Source organism: Branchiostoma belcheri, unplaced genomic scaffold, assembly GCF_001625305.1.
Source record: "Branchiostoma belcheri isolate BF01 breed outbred unplaced genomic scaffold, Haploidv18h27 scaffold5, whole genome shotgun sequence".
NCBI classification, from domain to species: Eukaryota; Metazoa; Chordata; class Leptocardii; order Amphioxiformes; family Branchiostomatidae; genus Branchiostoma; species Branchiostoma belcheri.
This window is the reverse complement of record NW_017804131.1, coordinates 7878266-7900859: the sequence shown is the minus strand read 5'-3', so window position 1 is coordinate 7900859 and position 22594 is coordinate 7878266. Positions and strand designations below refer to the sequence as shown.

At 36.8% G+C, this 22594-nt stretch overlaps 1 protein-coding gene across 1 annotated transcript; it reads left to right on the top strand.

The window, feature by feature from the left end:
• The first annotated feature begins 4621 nt into the window (after positions 1 to 4621).
• Positions 4622 to 10332, top strand: LOC109479742 (C-type lectin lectoxin-Lio2-like). Its single transcript, XM_019781731.1, has 5 exons — positions 4622 to 4762; positions 5134 to 5227; positions 7530 to 7816; positions 8127 to 8180; positions 10234 to 10332. Exons 1-5 carry the CDS (start codon positions 4622 to 4624, stop codon positions 10330 to 10332), a joined length of 675 nt encoding a protein of 224 aa, XP_019637290.1.
• Positions 10333 to 22594: the final 12262 nt, after the last annotated feature.

Genomic DNA, 22594 nt, shown 5'->3' with positions numbered 1-22594 from the left:
TTCCTTACATACTTTCCAACCTCACAAGTCATCTGGCTGGTTCTGGTCACGGTCGACTGGTTACGTCATGTGGGACGACACTGACTGCTTCAAAAATAAGAGATTTATCTGCCAGCATCCTCCAGCCTAATTGGAGAAACTTCAATTCTGCCTACCATTGCAGCATACGAAATTCTACAAAACATGTATTTAAATATTTGGCGTAGCAAGGGGTAGAGAAAGGATGAATTATGGCTTTAATGGTTGACGCCATGCTATGAAAATGGCACCCGTTGGACCCACGTTGATCACATTATGTTAAGATTATAAACAGTAGACTTACATGTACATACAATACTGCACATACATACATACAATGTTGCACAAACATAAAAAGTGCATATTGGCCCATGCATGAGCGAGCTGAGTCTTTTAAAGATCTTGTGAAGATCCAAGTAAGGGTCTGCAAAATCATCCTGGGGTCACACTATTCCAGTTACAACACAGCACTTACTACATTGAACCTCAGCCCCCTGGCCGATCGACGCCGCACAATCTGTAGAACATTTGCAGAGTCTCTCTTGAACTCTGACTTTCGCGAATTAATGGCTGCCCCCAGTAAGGCATAATATCTCTGGTAGAAGCACACGTTCTGCACATAAGTTTGACACTCCATATTACCGCACAGAACGGTACAATAAATCGCCCATTCCCTACATTGTTGAGCTGCTAAACGCTAGTTAAATGCAGTTCTTCCCTACTCTTACTCAAGAGGGCATAGAGTGACTGAGTGCGGCTAGCATTGACATTTACCTCTACTAGTAGTGTAAATAGGCAATTTTATAGCTCTCTACCGGTTTTGTGTGATTATTGTGTAAATTATGTATTCTAAACCATTAGTATTGTTTAATATCTAATTTTATGAATTGTAAAAACAACTCAATTCAGACTTGAGGTCTGCTAGTTGTTTAAAAAAATTGATTTATTGATTGATTGATACGAAGTTACGATATACTTGAAGACTTTTAGAAAATTTTTGAGTTACCAAAAAAATTGCTCTCATGAGATTAAATTAGAAAGATTTTACATGAAAATATCAATCAAGGGCCAGTCTTTATAGACAAGGAATAGTAACAAATGATAGATGTACTGGCTGGGATTGTGTAGAATATATTGGACATGTTGAGTGTACAGATACCAAACCGTTGTGAACGGAGGTAGAATTTTTTTTTCTAAATATGGTTGCACACCAATACTACACACCCATACACACCTATACAAGATTCTGGGATATCACATTTCTGATGTAAAATTTGAATACATAACTGAGTTGATTTTGGTCTGTACAAACACCATCTGTAAGTTTAAATATGAAACTATTGGTATAGTCTCATTGTTTAAAGTTGAATGCTTATTAAGAAATATGTAAAAATGTAATTACTGCATGTTCTTCGATGGCTTACAATGTTACTAGTCACTTATGCATTTGAATGTTATGGACAGGAATAGGTTTATAGAAGATGTTTTGCAAATCCGACTGCTCAATGTTTTAGACGTCTTATATTCCGGTAAGCGGTGACAACCTTTCAAACAAGTGATGTAGTTCACACTGCTATACCGAGATTTAGTAATATATGCTGAAAACTATCATGCATACTGTTTATATACAGGATGGAAGAAAAAAGACGGTGGGCATTTGATATTCCATTATTACCTTTTTAAGCAAATATAGCAAATAATGATAAGTTTATTGCAAATCCTTGTCCAATCGAGGGCTAACAACCGGAAAAAAATATTACTAGACTGTCAGTCTGTCTGAAATGACCATGACGTAAATGCGCAAACAACAGAATCGCTCATTTGAATTTTTTCAAGTTAAATTCAAGTCTAAAATAAACATAGTATAAAAGGACTAAGAATGAGACGAATACAAATATAACAAACGTGACTACTCTAGTGTTATACCTGGATCTTAACTTTAAATTGTGTTTGGCTTCTTTTTGAGGCAGTGGGAAAAAAAGATCCAATTTCTCTGTGTGTATTTTCACGGGTATTTTGTGATGTTAAGAGGAGAGTAGTTTTGTTTTTGTGTATTTAACGTTGAAAAATTGGGATGTCATCTAATGTAGGCCAGGCAAGTATAAGTATTGGTTCTAGTCGAGACAATGGAAACCTATTAAAATGCAAAGCACTATAGAAAATAGCATCTACAGTGACGTAGGCGAAAAATGATATACTTTTCTAGAGGTATTAATACAACGTCAAAGCAAAGGCTGTTCTCTTATAATATAATTGGTCGAGAGGCAATAAAACTAGCTCGAAGTACGCAGGTTTTCTTCACAATTTCTTTTCTTTTAATAGATGATATTTGGGTTCAAGTTATGTTTACACACAACTCAAACACACGCACACACACACACACACACGTGCGTAAGCTATTGAAAGCATAACCTTCTTGGCGAAAGTAACAATCATTCTATATAACGGTACGTCACAGAAATTTGAAAAAATTTGTTTCAATGATATTAAGTGTCTGTACAATATACAATTATGGATGCAAATTTTTTTGGCCATTTGAGAAAAGTAAAACTGCATTGTGCCGTCAATTTTCCGGTCTTTTTTAGAAGTAGTAGTCGAATCAACCGCACCCAATAGCATACTGCAATCAATCGGTGGTTAGGGTTGTTGCCTTAGAATCTAAACATTCCAAGTTTGTAGTTCTGCTTTTATATGTAAAGTAACAAGAAAGAAACATCCTGCAAAGTTACATTTTGCTCCTATTTCTTTTTAAAAATCACTACCTACATGCATCATCAACTTGAATCGTGGGCGACGTTGTCGTTTCTATCTGCATGCAGCCTAGACTCATCGCTGAAAGCAATCTTGCATAAATCATCAGGTGATATCTACGCTGGAGTGCAGACTCATCACAGAAAGCAAGATTGCTCTTCGAATTGAATTTCAGAATCATCTTGGAGTTGACTTTTGACCTAAGTAAATGAATTTTTCATGACATCTTACGTACCTGTCGCAAGTCTAGATCTCTTTTTCCCGAGTTTCAAAGGCTGTCTCCCCGGCGGCGGTAATTGTCGAAATTTATCACTAAAATAAAAATAGAAGATTTCCATTCTGTTGCTCCTTACATTGCTCAGACGATAAGTTAAATGGAAGAAGAGTCTAGCAGAGAAAGCAGAGTTCATAACAAGATGACGTCCCCTTTACACCAATATGTCAACAAAGGTAAGTTATAACCTTTTGTTATGTCCATATTTTTTGGAAAAATAACCTATGTATGATATGATTCTCCCACTTACGTGTAAAGTTATAATTAGGAAAATCTATTCTAGTGTAAGAAGACTCCGATTACATAATAATGATATCTTAAAGAAATGATACATGGCGGACGATGGGATCACTAAAGAATGTACTCCCCAATGCAGGCAGCAACATGGCAGGTTTGTGTAGAAACGTGGGGTATGTGCCTGGTGCACCACGAAAATACGAAAAAGAAGGTAACGTACGTTGGACCTGTTTAAATCCCAATGGTGTCACAGGCAAGAACATACAACGGTAAAAAATGTACAGAACGCATACATGATAGCCATGTTTAGTCATGCATACTTATACATTTACATGCACAAATAAAATGATGATGATCGTCATACATTTATGATCAATTTACAAAAATACTAGCGAAATAGCCTGCTAGCCGCTTCCTAGGCAAGCAAAAAATATTTCATGTTCTCAATATTATCTTCATCTGATAGTAATCTAAGTTGACAAGTATAGGTTCTACATCAAAGCAACGTGTGCTTTATTAATTATAATTGCCTATTTAAATAATTACAACCAACTACAACCTCCTGGCCTGGACTTTATATCAGTGTCCTTCTTTTAATAAGAGAACAAGAAAACTGCACGTGACCATAACAAATAGAGATATGATAACAAACATCAGTTTTTGGCTACACATAGGATGCACCACCAGTGCTGCAAACATTTTTGGAGGCCAAAAACGAAACAAGTCTCAACGCTCCCTCCTACTCCGTGTTATCGCCATCGCTGTTCCAGTAGCACATCTGTTGGGAGTAGGAGCTTGTGTCTTCATGTATCTTAACTCCATAGAGAACAAGGTATCAGTTCTAGCATCCGCTTTTAACTTAGATTCAATGTACTTAGTAAGTTAATGCCATTTCTGCAACAATATCAAAAGTAATAGCACTTACTGTAATCATGGCACCACCCCATGCCCTATTCATTGGATAGTGATTTTTAACTGTTAAACAATGACATGATCTCTATATGTAGTATACTTTATTAACTGTATTATATTCACATATTTTAATCAATATCAATCACATATTAAAACAGCTTTAAAATTGTACATCAGTCTGTAATATTAAAGACACATAATACAGTTACATGTAAAACACTGTTCGTGGGAAAAACTCTAATGTAAAAGCTCAAATGCTATAATAGCTATATTGACCTTTTACATCAGAGTTGATTTAAGTTTTAATTGCATAGCTTTCATTGTTTAACAATTTGGTCATATCTTTTGCAGAACGCTGACCCACCTATTAAAGAGTCTCCAAACAAACGTATGCCGAATAGTTGCATGGTGTCACCGGCACTGTCAAAGATGACTCCTGCACAGGCCTGGCTGGTGACTACCCTACCGGACAACACAACTGAACTGCCACAGATGACAGACACACAGCCAGACCAGTCAAAGTCGCTGCCAGGAGTGATATCAACCGACAAAACAGGCATATCAACCAACGTAAGTCTAACTTCAATATCACTACATTTCTTCTTTTTCATGGCTTCTTTCTGCAATTGGTACAACAAATGAAACTGCCTTAATTACAGTGACCTAATCACATCAAAGCAAACCTTACATTGCGAATAAACAAATACAAAACAGATGAGAGGATATCAAAACAAATAATGTAGCTTGAAAAATAAATTCGATAGTTTCCTGTAGGATGAAGGAATGTATTGCACAATTATGCTATGCTTTTTTCCCTTTATCATTAATACCATCGTTACTCATTGTTCCATCTTTTCTTTGTGTATGTATGTAAAATCATACATTGAGTTTTTGAATTAATAGAAACTTTAAATTCAGTATTTGTTTAGTTTCCTCCACAGTTGATCCTGGAGACTGCACCTCTAACTACTGAGAAAGATTGGACATTTACACGTCCACTACCCATACACGGCGACACATTCGACAACACAAACGGTTAGACATGCATATTATACATTAACCTTTTAAGGATTGTTATTACAAACAATACATTAAATATAAATATAATAAAACCACATGCACTTTCCACCGAAGGAAGTTTGCGAAAAATAAAGAAGGAATGTGTTAAGTTGGTAACTTCGGAAACTTGTGGAAATCTCGGTTTTCGCCCAGTGTCCTAGGACAAGCCTTCAACATGTCTGTGTAAATTTTGAAGTAAATCAGATTCAACAATTACATCATTAACTTCTGTAACTACTGAGTAAAGAGACTCTTTTTACACAACCAAGTCTTTTATTTAGCCGACGTTTTGGTGACCTGTAACCTTCCTCGGGGCAATTCTGACTGGTTCAGAATCCCTCCCAGAATGACCAGTGACGTTTGGTTGATTCTTGGTTTAACCCTCAACAGAACACCTTCCCGAACTGATAATCTGTACACCTGGGGTCCGCGCGGACCCCAGAACAGTTTTTTGCTAATTTTTAGAAATTATCAACATGCTACCAGCTCAATTGTTTTGCAGACTGATGTGGGAACCTCTGTGTCCACATTACATACAAAATCATACATTTTGAACTTTTTCTATTTTTTGGTGAAGAAAAGAAGACAAGAAGAAATACCCGATTTTTAAACCCATTTGTTTGTTTGTTTGTTTGTTTATTGGGAATCTCCATTAGTTATACAAGCTGTGTATACTAATCTTCCTTTCACATAATAAAATACATACAATTATCAACTTAATAGTTACAAAAGATTCAACAACATTATACATAACAATTGCTTAACAAGAACAATAAAAATTACTAAGTAACAGTAACTACTTATTAAATTTACTTATACTTCTAACAACAGCAAATATACAAGTTGTGGAGAGGTCAGAGGTACACCTGTGCTCCATGTGTCTTACCACCATGTGTCAAGACGCATGTGCTCGTACTTTTTACATAGTTGACTGATATTTACTTTAAATGTGCGTGCGTTTTCGGTGAGCATGTGAGGAGGCAGCGTGTTGTACGTTTTTATACTTCTGTAGACAAATGTTCTTGTTTTAGCTTTGGTCTTAGGTTTGCCTTGAACAAACGCCCCTCTCAGAGACAGTCTTGTGTTGTGATCATGTGTAGATTCAATTCGCTGCAGTTCTTTGAAGATACATTTTGGTTGCTTTGTAGTGACTATTTTGTGAAATGTACACAATGTATTACAGAAAAGTCTTTCTTTCACTGTTTGCCAGTTCAACTGAGTGTATAGGTTGTCAAGTCTGTCTTCAAAAGTGGCGTTTGTGGCTAAACTAGCTGCACGATTTTGGATTACTTGTAGTCTATCTATGTGCGTCTGTGGTGCTGATGACAATAGTGTGGAGCAGTAGTCAAGATGTGATAAGACGAGGGTTTGTATTACTGTTCTTAAAACATTTTTGGTAAAGTTTCTGACATTTCTGAAACATTTTTGGTAAAGTTTCTGACATTTCAGACTGAAGGGGCTTTTGAGGCCCAACTTTGATCTCAGATAGCGGCTAAACGGCTTGCGCTAGAAGTATCAAATTTGGAGACCTTTCCTAAAAATGTCTCCGGAAAAAAGTTCACATTAGTTTAATACTAGTAAATTGATGTTTTTTTGTGTTGCCATGGCAACGGGTTTCTAGCAGGCAGTTTTTTTTTAAATAGAAGTAATTTAATTTTGGTTTAAACATAAAAATTTTCTGAGTTTTATATTAAATTACACTTCTTTACCAACATTAATAACATCTTACATAATTAAATATAAGTTAAATCATTTAATATGCATAGAATATGCTCATTTGATGACGTCATTTGTCAAAATCCAATATGGCGGAGTATATTATTAGCTCTGACGTCAAATGACGTCATAATTACACAAAAGTTATTAAAATTTAATTCTATTACTACAACATTCTCTGAAAACTTGGAAGACATACGATGAGTGCATAAAAACATATAAAACGGAAATAAGGTAATGTATAAGAACGCCAGTGTATCGAAAACCGGCTGGGGTCCGCGCGGACCCCAAAAGAAAATTAGATATACTTTTCTTTTTATAAATGGTAGAAACGGAGTTTTCTGCACTGTATTGAGAGACAACTTTGTGGGTGACAATTATCTTAAATGTCAGAAAAAAATATTTAGAAACAAAAAAGATATTACAGAATATATAGTGCTGGGGTCCGCCCGGACCCCAGGTGTACTGTTTAGGGTTAAAAACCGTTTCCTCCGTGTGGTATGAAGGGCTAAGCTAAAGTAATAGATATCAATCTCACATTGCTTTCCGTTGTTCTTTTCAGGTCCCCGCTGCAAAAACAGCTACAGACTCGTCGTCGGGACCTGCATCAAGCTCGTTGGCATGCCGGGCATAGACTGGATGTTCGGGAAATCCCATGATGGGGCAAAGGAGGCATGCAGGAAGGAAGGAGCTACACTGGCCATGCCGAAGACGAAAGAACTGGACGTCGCACTGAGAGACCTGGTCAAACGGGGTGGATTCAACAAGGAACACTGGATCGGTATGGAGAAGAAAGGGGGTATCTGGTATTGGATGGACGGGTCGAAGGTCGGCCACAACGGGTACAAGGTATGTTGGTACGACGTGTTTATCACTGATAGAGGATTACGCAAAATATCTTGCCTCTAATATCATAAGGCTGTCTGAATGCCTCTCGATCGTACACTTTTAAGTTAGACTCATACATGTAACCAGTGATCTCTATGCGTTTTAAAATGAAAACAAAATGCACCCGGGTACCAAAAGGTAACTAAGGTATTACAATGCATGCAACAGTTCAGCTTATCTCCTTTTAAATTTTTCATATCTATTCCAATTACTCCGTACGCAAATACGGTTGTCCCTTTGACATTTTAAAACTCTCTTATTGTTCGAATAGGGATGGAATCCAGGCGAGCCAGGCGGGTGGTCGTGTGGACACTACTGGGCAAAGGTCAGTAATTTTGAGCGAATGCAATTAATGATGTTGGCGTTTTAGAGCTGGATGCTACAGTTAATTTGTCTCTTTCTCTTCATTTTGTTCAAACTTAGACTCTTTACTTTAGAGCTGGATGCTACAGGTAATTTGTCTCTTTCTTTTTATTTTGTTAAAACTCAGACTCTTTACTTAAGAAGATTCATGTCTGTTTGAATGTAGTATTCAGGTAGTTGCTTTGAGGGCCATTTGTGTGTATTTAGATGAATTTCTTGATCCTTAGTTCCGGGCAAAATTTGGTAACTATTGGCAATTTAGAGATCAGAAGTTTCATCTCGAATAGCGCCTGAACGGCTTTCGCTACTCAAATTTGGTGACTTTTCCTACAATGTTTCTAGCAACAATTTCATATTAAAGATATATGTTAAGAGATTTTGGCGTTGCCACTCCAAAGGTTAATCACAGTCAGTTTTTGGAAAATTCAGTAATTCTTATCTAAACATTACAATTCTTAAGTTTTATGTTCAATCGTACGCCCCTTCTAACATTAAAACATCATATATACATAAAATGTAAATTTTAAAATTATATATTTATGATTTATGCTTAGTCGATGTCATCATTGCTCAAAATCCAAGGTGGCAAGATAATCACTTTCATCGCAACTCCGTATTCTCTAATATAAACATTTATTAGAATGTCTTAAGGCCATTTGCATTGTGTTTTTAGGCTGTATCTTGAAACTGTAATTTAACCCTAAACAGTACACCTGGGGTCCGCGCGGACCCCAGCACTATATATTCTGTAATATCTTTTTTGTTTCTAAAGATTTTTTTCTGAAATTTTAGGTAATTGTCACCCACAAAGTTGCCTCTCAATACAGTGCAAAAAAACTCCGTTTCTACCATTTATTAAAAAAATTATATCTGATTTTCTTTTGGGGTCCGCGCGGACCCCAGCCGGCTTTCGATCATAATGGATACACTGGCGTTCTTATACATTTATGTAGGATGTTATAAATGTTGGAAAAGAAGTGTAATTTAATATAAAACTCAAAAAACTTTTATGTTTAAACCAAAATTACTTCTATTTTCAAAAAAACTGCCTGCTAGAAACCCGTTGCCATGGCAACATAAAAAACATCAACTTACTAGTATTAAACTAATATGAACTTTTTTCCAGAGACATTTTAGGAAAGGTCTCCAAATTTGATGCTTCTAGCGCAAGCCGTCTAGCCGCTATCTGAGATCAAAGTTGGGCCTCAAAAGCCCCTTCAGTCTGAAATGGGTTTAAAAATCGGGTATTTCTTCTTGTCTTCTTTTCTTCACCAAAAAATAGAAAAATTTGAAAATGTATGATTTTTGTCTGTAATGTGGACACAGAGGTTCCCACATCAGTTTGCAAAACAATTGAGCTGGTAGCATGTTGATAATTTCTAATAATTAGCCAAAAACTGTTCTGGGGTCCGCGCGGACCCCAGGTGTTCAGATTAATCAGTCCGGGAAGGTGTACTGTTGAGGGTTAAAAAAAATCAAGATTGTGACGATCCAAGATGGCGCACAGTTAAAATATGCATGGTGTCATATTATAACGTCAGTTGAACACTACTGTTGTTGCCAGGGGCTACATAAGTCTTATTGTGCCTTAATATTCTATCACAGACAATTTTCAAAAGGTTGGTTGTATTGCCCTGAGGTTTACAAGAAAGCCCATTTTGAAGGTTTAGCCCGAGAAATCGCATAAATTACGTCATAATGACACAAAAAGTTGTTGTTATGATTCAATTTTTACTAAAATAGCATCCTCAGAAAATTTGGTGAACCTACGATCAGTATTAGCCGTCGTCTCTTGCGGACGGGGTAAGTTGCTGCACAACTGTATTCCACAGTGATCTGTCAGTCAGGGTTGACTTAAGATATCCTTTAAGTAGTTGCTGAGTTACAGGGGGCAGGCGTCAAAAGCTCCGCCCCAGCATATTAAGATAAATGCCCGATCTGAATCAGTCTCAAACTCGATAAGCTGACTTTGGACACTTTTTTCTTACATAATTCCCCTGGATTAAACTCCCAAGCCATCCGGCTGGCTCTTCTCGGGGTCTGGATACCCCATGTGGGACGACGATGCTTGCTTCAAAAGGAAGAGATTCATCTGTCAGCGTCCTCCAGCCTAAATGGAGAAATTTCAATATACATTCTGCCCAACATTGCAGCATATGAAATTTTACTGAACATGTGTTTTAATTTCTAGCGTAGCAAGGGGTGTCAAGGTATAGCGAGGTGGAGAAAGGATAAATATCCTTTAATTGTTGACGCCATGCTATAAAAATGGCAACCTTTGAGCCCACGCTAACGGAAGTTGGACTTCATTATGTTACGATTATAAACAGTAGACTTACATGTACATACAATAATGCACATACATTGCAATGGTGCACAAACATATAAAGTGCATATTGGCCCATGCAATGTTATGTAGGTCGGCCTTTTTATGAGCGAGCTAAGCCTTGTAAAAGATACGAAGTTACAATATATTTGAAGACGTTTACAAATGTTTTAAATTACCAACAAAATTGCTGTCTTTAGATTGAATTAGAGAGATTTTACATAATTGATATATCAATCAAGGGTCAGTCTTTATACACAAGGAATAGTAACAAATAATAGATGTACTGGCTGGGATTGTGTAGAATATATTGGACATTTTGAGTGTACAGTTGCCGATTGAAACCATTGTGGACGGAAGTAGAAATTTTTTTCTAAATATGGTTACACACTCATGCTACACACCCATACACACCTATACAAGATTCTGGGATATCACCTTTCTGATGTAAAATTTGAATACATAACTGAGTTGATGTTGGTCGGTAAAAACACCATCTGTAAGTTTAAATATGAAACTATCTGTACAGTCTCACTGTTTAAAGTTTAATGCTTATTAAGAAATATGCAAAAAAATTACTGCATGTACGTCGATGGCTTATAATGTTACTAGTCACTTATGCACTTAAATGGACAACAATAAGGTTTTAAAAAAGAGGTTTAAAAAATCTGACTGCTCAATGTTTGAGACTTCGCATATGCCGCTAGCGCTGACAACCTTTCAAAGAATTTCACACTGCTATACCGAGATTTAGTAATGTGTTCTGATCATTCTAAAAATTATAATGTATACTGTTTTATCTACAGAAGGGAAGAGTAAAAGACGGTGGGCATTTGATATTCCATTATTGTCATTTATACAACCACATAACAAATAATGATAGGTTTAGTGCACATCCTTGTCCAATAGAGGGCTAACAACGGAAAAAATGACTATTACTAGACTGCCAGTCTGTCTCAAAAGACCATGACGTAACTGTGCAAACCAACAGAATGGCTCAGTTCCAAATATTACGGGTCAAATTTGAGCCTAAAATCAAGATAGAAAATGGACTAAGAACGAGTATAACAAATATAACATATTTTTACTCTAGTCTTATAGCTGGATTTCAATTCTAAATTGTGTTTCATTTCTTTATCTAAGGCAGTAGAAGACAAAAGATCTGACGTTTTCTGTGATGTGTGTATTTTGTGATGTTAAGAGAAGAGTAGGGTTTTTGTGAACTTAATGTTGAAAAATTGGTAAAGGCATTTGTTTGATTCTTTAATAATGTAGGTCAGGAAAGTATTATAATTGGTTCTAGTCGAGCCAATAGAAACCTGTAAAATGCCGAAACACTATGGAAAATAGCATCTACAGTGACGTAGGCGAAATATGAGCTCCTTTTCTAGAGATATTATCAAAAGGGCAAAGCAAAGACTGTTCTCCTGATATATAATTGGTCGTAGGCAAACAATTAAACTAGCTCGAAGCACGCAATTTTTTCTTGTCAATTTCCTTTCTTCCAGTAAGTGATACTTGGATGCAGAACGACAATTATCTATCATGAGTTATAATGTTTACACACACACACAGGTAAGCTATGGAAAACATAATAATCTTGGCTAAGGTAATAATCATTAGATAACTGTAGGTCATAGAAGTTGTCAAAAATTTTGTTTTAATATTGTGAATGTACAAATTACAATTAAAAATGCACATTTTATTGGCTTTGTTAACAGTAAAGTACTAGTACAAATGCGAAGACAGAGAACTTTACCATGCAGGTCTTTTTCACCATACAAGAATGTCTGTATTATTTTTATTCTAAGAGTGACAATTTTGGTTTGCACTTTATTTGCTGCAAATCACCCAAATGATTTCAAGGTAGTAGAACTGCATTATCAAAGTCAAATTGCTCGTCTCTTTTAAATATCGTAAGTTGAATCAACCGTATATATCCCATAGCATGCTACAATTCAAAGGTTCCAGGTTCATACTCATAGTTCTATACTGTCATGTAAAAAGAAACCTTTTGTAACATTTTGCAACTATTGCTTTGTAAAAAGTCACTACCTACATGTATTATCAACTTCACCCGTGGGCGAGGTCTATCTTCAGTCCAGACTCATCGCTGAAAGCAATCTTCTTTTTTGGAATGAATATTAATTTATTGTAGAAAAGCGTCCGGTGATATCAACTCGGAGTGCAGACTTATCATTGAAAGCAAGATTGCTTTTCGAATTGAATATGAGAATCTTTTAAGTGTATCATCTTGTATCATGAACTCTGCCCTGACTAAATGAATGTATCATAAGATCTTACGTACCTGATTAGTCTAGGCAAGTCGTTGAAACTCGGCTCTGCTACTGTTTCCCGGGCGTCGGTACAGTGACTATTGTCAGAATTTATCACTAAAATAAACTTAGAAGAATTCAATTATTTTGCTCCTTAAATTGCTCAGAAGATGACTGAAGAGCATAGCCAGGAAAGTGAAGTTCGTAACACGATGACGTCCCCTTCGAACGAAGATGTCAACAAAGGTAGGTTATGACCTTTAATTATTACGTATATATGATTCTCCCATATACGTATATAGCCCACAGGCAAACTGTAATGTATTAATTTAGTAAGATAAACTTTCATCTTGTTAAATTGTCATTGTAGTTTTGATAGGTATTTGTGTTATTAGTCTATTAACCCATCTATACCAATGTGCATATTTGACCAAAATTTTATGCAACTATTTTTCAACATAGAGATTCTGGTTTCACGAAATATTCTTGTTGTCTCAAAACCCGTTTCCTCAGATTATTTCACATTTATCTTGTTCTGTGTTAAAAAAACTGAACTTATGTTGGAAATTTGCACCACAGATACGGAGAACGTGGTTGAGCTACCTTCCATCGATCACAACTATGAAGCTATAGACAACGACATAGAACAAGATGAAAACCTGAATGGACCACACAATGGTGAGCAGACGAGTGTCGCTACACCGCCTGCTGGTAACAACATCGGTGATCCACTCGACAACGCACTGCACGCGCCTGGTCAACCACAACAAAATAAGGACGGAGGTACGTTCTGCTGTTTGTATTCTTTTACTCTGCAACTTTTCGTTTAATCCATTGGTTACATTTTCATTGCTGTATATCATATACAATTAAATTTATTCTATTCGGTAGTGAGGAATGTGTATCGAACATGTTTCTTTATCATTCATTTCTTTGAATGTTCTAATTATAAAAAGGTATGAATGCTATTCAATTTGAAAGTTAAGCTTTACATATAGCTGGCAATGAAGTAGTGAGAGATAGACATCTACTTAAGACTACGGAAAAGTTATAATTATGAAAATATATTATAATGTGAGCTTTTCTTCAATAACATGGCAGGCTTGCGTAGAAACGTGGGGTATGTACCTGGCGCACTACGAAAAGACGAAAAAGAAGGTAACTTATGTTGGACTTGTTTAAATCCTAATGGTGTCACAGGCAACAACATACAACGGTAAAAAATGTACAGAACTGATATATGATAGCCTATTTAGTTTTGCATACTGATACATTTGCATGTACAAATAAAATGGTGATGATCGCCATATATTTATTTTCAATCTACAAAAATACTAGCGAAATAGCCTGCTAGCCGTTTCCTAGGCAAGCAAGAAAGATTTTATGTCCTTAATATTATCTTCAGCTGATTGTTATCTAAGTTTACATGTATGCTATATTAGGTTCTACATCAAAGCAATTTTGCTTTATTAATTATAATTGCCTATTTAAATAATTACAACCAACTACAGCCTCCTGGTCTGGAATTTATATCAGTGTCCTTCTTTTGAATTAGAGAACAAAAAAAAAATGCACGTGACCATAAGAAATAAAGATATGATAACAAACATCCGTTATTGGCTACTCACAGGATGCACCACCAGTACTGAAAACATTTGGGGGCGCCTAAAGAGCTACAAATGCCATCGCCCCAGCCTACTCTGTGTTATCGCCATCACTGTTGCAGTAATCGCCCTGTTGGGAGCAGGATTTTGTGTCTTTATGTATCTCAGTTCCATGGAGAACAAGGTATCCGCTTTATGGGATCAGCTTCTTATCTTAGATTCAATGTGCTTAGTAAGGTGATGCCATTTCTGCAGCAATATCAAATGTCATATACTACTTACTGTAACCATGGCAGCACCCCATGCCGTATTCATTTGATGATGATTTTTAGCTTTTAAATGATGACATGATCCCCATATGTAGTAGACTTTATTAACTTTATTATATTTTTGCGGAATTTATTAATCGGCACTGTACGTACACGTATGTAAAAAACTCTGATGTAAATGCTCAACTGCTAAACTATAGCATTTTACCTTTTACATCAGACTTTTGTGAACGATCAGTGTTTTCATTGTATTATAGCTTTTACTGTTTAACAATTTCGTCGTATCTTTTACAGAACGCTGACCCACCTATTAAAGAGTCTCCAAACAAACGTATGCTGAAAAGTAGTATGGTGTCACCGGCGCTGTCAAAGATGACTCCTGCACAGGCCTGGCTGGTGACTGCCCTACTGGACAACACAACTGAACTGCCAAAGATGACAGACACACAGCCAGACAAACCTATGCTGAAAAGTCGCATAGTGTCACCGGCACTGTCAAAGATGACTCCTGCACAGGGCTGGCTGGCGACTACCTTACCGGACAACACAACCGAACTGCCACAGATGGCAGACACACAGCCGGACCAGTCAACTTCGCTGCCAGGAGTGATCTCAACCGACAAAACAGGCATATCAACCAACGTAAGTCATCAACATCAAGGTTACTGCATTCCTTCTTTTTCATGGCTTCTTTTTGCAATTGGTACTTACTAGGACACATAAAACTGCCTTACAGCATCCTAATCACAGCAATCGAAGCAAACCTTACTTTGGCAATAAAACAAATAAGAAACAGACGAGAGGATATTTAAAAAAAATATGTAGCTTAAAAATTAGAATCGATAGTTTTCTGTGGGATACAGAAATGTATTGCTCAATTATGTTATTTTTTTTCCTTTATCGTCATTACCATCAATACTCTTGCTTTCAGCTTCCTATAAGGTATATTGATTTTGAATCAATAGAAACTTTAAATTTAGTATAGTTTTTCCTACAATTGCTCCAGAAGGAGACTGCACTTCTAACGACTGAGAGAGATCAGGCACTTGCACGTCCACCACCCGTACACGGCGACTCATTTGGAAACGTACATGGTTAGACATACGTATTATATAACCCTTAAGGCTTATCATTGCAAACAATACATTGGATATTACGCACATTATGTACTTACCACAGAATAAAGATTCATGCGAAAAATAACCAAGGAATGTGTAAAGTTGATACCTTCCAGCCTAAGCCTTTTACAAGCCTGTGTAAATTTTGAAATAAATCAGATGTAACAATTACATCATTACCGTATGTAACTACTTCTAGTAAGGAAATACTAATTTTGACAACGACAAAGGATTTGATTTATAATATATGCATGGCTGATATGCATGGTTTAAAAATGGTTTCCACCGTGTGGTAATATGGGCTGCAATAATAGACCACAACCTCACGTTTCCTTGAATTGTTTTTCCCAGTTCCCCGCTGCGCAAAAGGCTACAGGCTACTCGCCGGGACCTGCATCAAGCTCGTTGTTTCAACAGGCTTGTTCGGGCTCAAGGCCGGAAAGTTCTATCATCATGCCAAGCTGGCATGCTGGATGGAAGGAGCCACACTGGCCATGCCGAAAACGGAAGAACTGGACGTCGCTCTGAGAGATCTGGTCAAAACGGAAGGAGGCAACGAGGAACACTGGATCGGTATGGAGGAGAAAGGGAAGACCTGGTATTGGGTGGACGGGTCGAAGGTCGGCAACAACGGGTACAAGGTATGTTAATACGACTTTGTTTTTGTTAGATAAAACAAATTAATTATTGAAATCTAATGGTCATTTAAAAAGCTATATAGTTTGTAGTAATGTCCTAGAATGATAATTCTGATTTCTTCCCCTTCATTCATTGAATGCCATCCACTTACTGAATGACCCCGTTTACGTTTTTGCTCTTTACATTTGAGTACTAGTAACACATGCAACCAATAATGCAACCTATGCATCATAGAAAAATGCACCAATGTCAGTTAGTGACATGCAATAATTTAGATTGCCCCCATCTATTTTCAAAATGCAATTTATAATTATGAAACAATACGAAAATATAGTAACCTTTTTGGTATTTCTAAAACTGTCCTAATGTTTCAAATAGGGATGGAATCCAGGCGAGCCAACTTACTACCAATTGCCGCCGAGATGTGGACAGTACTGGTCAGACCCCACTGGATACCCCATGTGGGACGACGAGGGTTGCTTGCGTGTGACGAGGTGGTACATCTGTCAGCGTCCTCCATCCTAAATGGAGAAATATCCTTAATTTTTGTCCCTAAATATCGCGAAGACACGCTAAAATCTGTACGCTCAGTCAAATTTAGCCATTTTGATGTTTACCGAATTGCGAAGGAAAAGATATTGTTTTTGCTACATTTCCTCATCTTCTTCTTCTGTTCCAACCACTAATCTCTGACCTGGTCAATGGTTTGATTTGTTGATGTCTGTCACCATGGTAACGTATTGGTTTACACGGGTTACATGGTGTTGCAATTTTATCAGTAGGAGGGATTTATACTGTCTGACCATATACATGTATATGAATGTATTTGAGAGCATGCCATATGCGAAGGTAAACATTATGCATTTGCTTTGCAAATGTTACCTTTCTCATGTTTATGCTTACTTTTCTTCTCGTTTTTCCTGCATTGTTAAAATTACAGCACTTAGTATAGACACCTGCCGCTTATACCAGAGTATTTTTACTCAGTGTCTTGTAAAAAGTCACTCAAGAATATATGTAGGAGACTGTAAGCCGTAGATTTTATCCCGCTAGGCTGCAAGGACCAATCACAACCCTTCATTCTCATTGGTTATACAGTCACAACCTCAAAACAATGGTTTTATGCTAAAGAAATTATACAATCGTAGCTCTTTAAATGTTATAAGCAATTTATTTCAACATTACTTAGTTGTTAAGAAGTTGTGTAGAATCTTGATTGTAAAGTGCTATGAGAAAAACTGTCACAATAAGATTTAGACAAATGGTGAGACATGAATATACTGGAAAAAAGGGATGCACTACAGTAGCCACGCAAAGTTGTCTGTTTGTACCAATCTTTGGTTGACAATCTAGATCATCAATAGTGAGCGTGTAATGATGCAATAGAATATAAAAAGGTTAAATTAGAAAAAATGAAGCTGACCACTCAATATTTCAGAATTAAGACCTATTACAAACTTTTTAGAAAGTGATGTACAAAGGTCCATACTGCTAGACGGAAAATTGTAAATGTTTTGTAAAAATTCTAATGATTATTATGTATATTGTTTTTCTGCAGAAATGAATAATAGAAGACAGTATATTCTATCATGTTATACCCAGGCTGTATTGACTAATCATAAGCCTTCATTCCTATTGAATATTCAGTTACAATTATGTAAACAGTGAAGAAAGCCATGTGTTGGTGATCGGCATAATGTACACTGGTAGGAATGATGACATTTTAACAGTAACAGATTTAATTTACAAGCTGGTTATATGTTACTTTTTAGGGCTATGTTACACTTTACACCGAAAAAAACAGCGGATTACACTTATATATGTGGTTTGACATTTAAGACGGGACTTTAACCTTTTCAATGCTTGGTGATATTTTAATCATCATATAAACAATTGCTGACAAACGGTGTATTTAGTGCAAGTATACGCCAAAATATATATATAATATTCAAAAAGATATGCCAAAAATCAGTTACTCAACCCACTGGAAATAATTTTGAAAACGGTCAGACCATTTCCAAAATCATATCCAGTTGCTTGAGTAACTGCTTTTTGGCGTATCGTATAACATTGATGTCTAACGTTCATCGACGATTATAGAGACATTGGAAATCCTTTAAAAAGGTCGAACTCTTGTGAAAATAGCATCTACAATGACATTAGTGTACGTAAAATCTGCGTGAAATAGGAGCTATTATATCTTAAGTAAATGATAAGCAAAATTTGTTCTCTTTCAGGGCATTTCCAGATGTACGCCGTATAAAAATAAAATCCACTTAAAGCACGCAAGGCTTCCGAATAACTTTCTTCCAGTATGTGACATTTTGAAATATTTTTTATTTAAAGAAACCTTCTATTTCTTTTTTAAAAAGTCACTACCTACATGCACTATTAACTTGACCCGTGGGCGACGTTGCTGTTTCTATCTGCATGCTGCATGCTACATGCAGACTCATCGCTGAAAGCGATATTGTTTTTCGCACTAAATATTAATTTATTGCATAAAAGCATCAAATGATATCTACGCTGGAGTGCAGACTCATCACCGAAAGCAAAATTGCTTTTCGAATTGAAGATCAGAATCATCTTGGAGTTGACCTTTGACCTAAGTTAATGAATTTTTCATGACATCTTACGTACCTGATTAGTCTAGGCAAGTCTCTTTTTCCCGAGTTTCAACGGCTATTTCCCCGGCGGCGGTACAGTGATTATGGTCAGAATTTATCACTAAAATAAAGATTCCCATTCTTTTCCTCCTTAAATTGCTCTAATGATAAGCTAAATGGAAGAAGAGTCTAGCAGAGAAAGCAGAGTTCATAACAAGATGACGTCCCCTTTACACCAAGATGTCAACAAACGTAAGTTATATAACCATTTATTATTTTGTATATTTATTGGAAAAATAATATATGGTCCACACGCAAACTACGATGTATTAGATAAACGTTAATCCTGTTGAATTAACGTCATGAGTCATAAACCGTCTAAATTAATGTGCATGTCTGATCAGAAATTTTAGCAGCGCTTAACGTTTAACGAAAAATTGTTAGTATTTTCCAACATAGAGAGACTGGCCTCAGGAAATATTCCTGAGTCTTGTCTTCTAGGAACCCGTTTTCTCAGATTATATGACATTTATCTTGCCAATTCAAGAAAGATGTGTTTTGTATGAGAGAACTGAACTTATCTTGGAAATTTGCACCACAGATATGGAGAACGAAGTTGAGCTACCGACTATCGATCACAACTATGAAGATATAGACAACAAAATTTACAACTACATCGACGTCGACAGAGATTACATCCTGAATGAACTACAAACTGGTGAGGAAAAGAGTGCGGGTACACCTGTGGCTGCTGGTTCACTACGCAATGCAATGCACGAGCCTGGTCCGCTACAACAAACTAAGGACGGAGGTACATTCTGCTGTTTTTATGCTATTAATGAACACCTTTTCGTTTACTCCATTGCATGGCGACATTTTCCTGGATATATATCGTATACAATTGAATTGATTCTATTCGGTACCGGTAGTGGGGATGGAGTATTAAACAGTCATTTTTTTTAATTTTTGTCATTCGTTTTTTTCAATATCTTATATATTCTAAACAAAAGGTATAGATGATATACAACTCGAATTGAAAGTTAAGCTTTACATATAGCTGGCAATGAAGTACTGAGAGATAGACATCAACTACATGTGATATACTACAACTGATGGCAACGGTGAATATTTTTAGCTTTCCGCTCATTGTGAGCTCAACACTGCGTATGAATGATCTTCATAGTTACGCCTACATATATCGCAAGTTCTTTTTTTTAAATACCTTTTCAAGACCATGCCTTCAAATGTCCGTGGTAAACATGGAGGATTTTAAAGCTGCTTGCTGGAATGACACCATTGCTTTCGCAATGAAGGCCCCCGAACGGAAACATTATTCTTGTCCCTAGTTAATACATTTGAATTTTTTTCTTGGAAATGTTGATCTAATATGGATTCTTTGAGGTAAAAGATCCAGGCATAGTCTAAACTTTCGTAAGTTCTGTTCATTTTACGAGTTTAATGGGCGTAATGACAGATCTGAGTGATTAGGGCCAGAGCGGATTAGGGCTCGCATGGCCAGAGCGGATGGATACATGATAAATTGAGGGTAAAGTTGCCGTTTGTTTACTGCATGCTGTTAGCTGTTTTTGGAGCTAGCAACCCACTTCCATTATTTATTGGAGACGCGGACCCTTGGGGCTACCTGGCGCGGAAGAATTTGTAGGATTGAAATGTGTGAGCAAGTACCTTAATGAGGCATCAATCCAGTGAGTCATATTATAGCCTTCAGAGGCAAATCGTAAACAACCATACTGCTATATATGATTGGTCTGAAAGAGACGCCGAAAAAAAAAACAAGAAAATTTTAACATGTAGCTGCCAATTCAACATTCAAACCCTGATATTCAATCTAGAAAAACAATATTGCTTACAGATATGAGTCTGCATTGATCAAACCTACTGATGATACATGTGATTTTAGTTCAAATGTTAGTTGAACGAAGAAGTGCCTAGAATGTTCTATTTTCGGATTCTTTTCTTAAAAGTAAACATTCATGACCTAAATCAGCCTTCCCTTCGCGGCTCCAGGAGCTCTTCACCACCCGACTCAGCTAGGTTCTCCGGTAGGTTTTGCACGACAGGAATTGGCCCCACTGACGTGCAAAGTCCTACAGGCGAACGCCTACCGGGCGGTCTGTTGAGCTGGACGAGGATAACTATTAGAGCTCCTAAGACAGCCTGCTTTGCTTAGCACCCAGCATTTGGGAAAGTATGTGAGAGTTAAACACACACCACTAAAGTAGACTAGCCTCCTGCTGTAGTGATTCCATGACTGTCTGGGTACCGATCTAGGTGAGAGAATGGACTTAAACTTTTAAAGAAAACACAGAGCTTTTGTAAATTTTTGTTTTCTGGATATGATATGCCTCATGGCTATGGGAATACTATAAGTAAGAAATCTATTTTAATGTGAGCTTTTGATTTCGATTACATGATAATAACTTGATCCAATTATACGTGGCGGACGATGGGATTACTAAAGAATCTCATTGCCCCCAAAACAGGCAACAACATGGCAGATTTGGATAGAAACGTGGGGTATGTGCCTGGTGCGCTACGAAAAGACGAAAAAGACGGTAAGTTATGTTGGACTTCAAAAGCTGCAAAACGTTGACAGAACTGATACATAGCATATTAGCCATATTTAGCCATTTAATTTCCTTCCTCTCAAAAGGGGTCCAAAAACTGCGCATGACCATTACAAATAGAGATATGATAACAAACTTGAGTTATTGGCTACATGCAGATTCCATCAGTGCTGCAAACATTTGTGGACGCCTCAAGAGCTACAAATGTCATCGCCCCAGCCTACTCTGTGTTATCTCCATCACTGTTGCAGTAGTCGCCCTGTTGGGAGCAGGATTTTGTGTCTATATGTATTTCAGCTCAATGGAGAACAAGGTATCCGCTTTATGGGATCAGCTTCTTATCTTAGATTCAATGTGCTTAGTAAGGTGATGCCGTTTCTGCAGCAATATCAAAAGCCATATACTACTTACTGTAATCATGGCAGCACCCCATGCCTTATTCATTTGATGATTTTTTAAATGATGACATGATCCCTATATGTAGTAGAATATATAAACTTTATTATATTCACATATTGACATTTATTTCAATCACATATTAGAGTAATCTACAAGCAGATCTTTTGGTGGGGGTAAGGCAGTATCAATTGCCTTACCCCCACCAAAAGATCTGCTTGGAGATTATTAGAGCACCTTTAGAATTGTACATCAGTCTGTATTGATCGTAAACATACATTAGGCCACACTGTCTTAATTTTATGGATGACAACCTCTGAATACCCCCAAACTAGTGCGCACGGACGAATAAAAAAAATTCCGACCAAAAATAAAAATGCTACTAAACCACAGAAATACAAAGCTGGTATTGTGAATTTCCAGCAGTACATAGCGACGTATACGACAAGCCGGCACATGCTGGCTTTTTGCGGAATTTATGAATCGGCACTGTACGAACACGTATGTAAAAACTCTGATGTAAATGCTCAAATAGCTATACTATAGCATTTTAC

Bases quoted from the DNA above. Each gene is read 5' to 3' on its own strand.
- LOC109479742 (XM_019781731.1), top strand. From the start codon at position 4,622: ATGACTCCTGCACAGGCCTGGCTGGTGACTACCCTACCGGACAACACA. The intron at 5,228-7,529 runs GTTAGACATGCA...TGTTCTTTTCAG, and splicing joins CACATTCGACAACACAAACG to GTCCCCGCTGCAAAAACAGC. The intron at 8,181-10,233 runs GTCAGTAATTTT...TAAACTCCCAAG, and splicing joins GTGGACACTACTGGGCAAAG to CCATCCGGCTGGCTCTTCTC.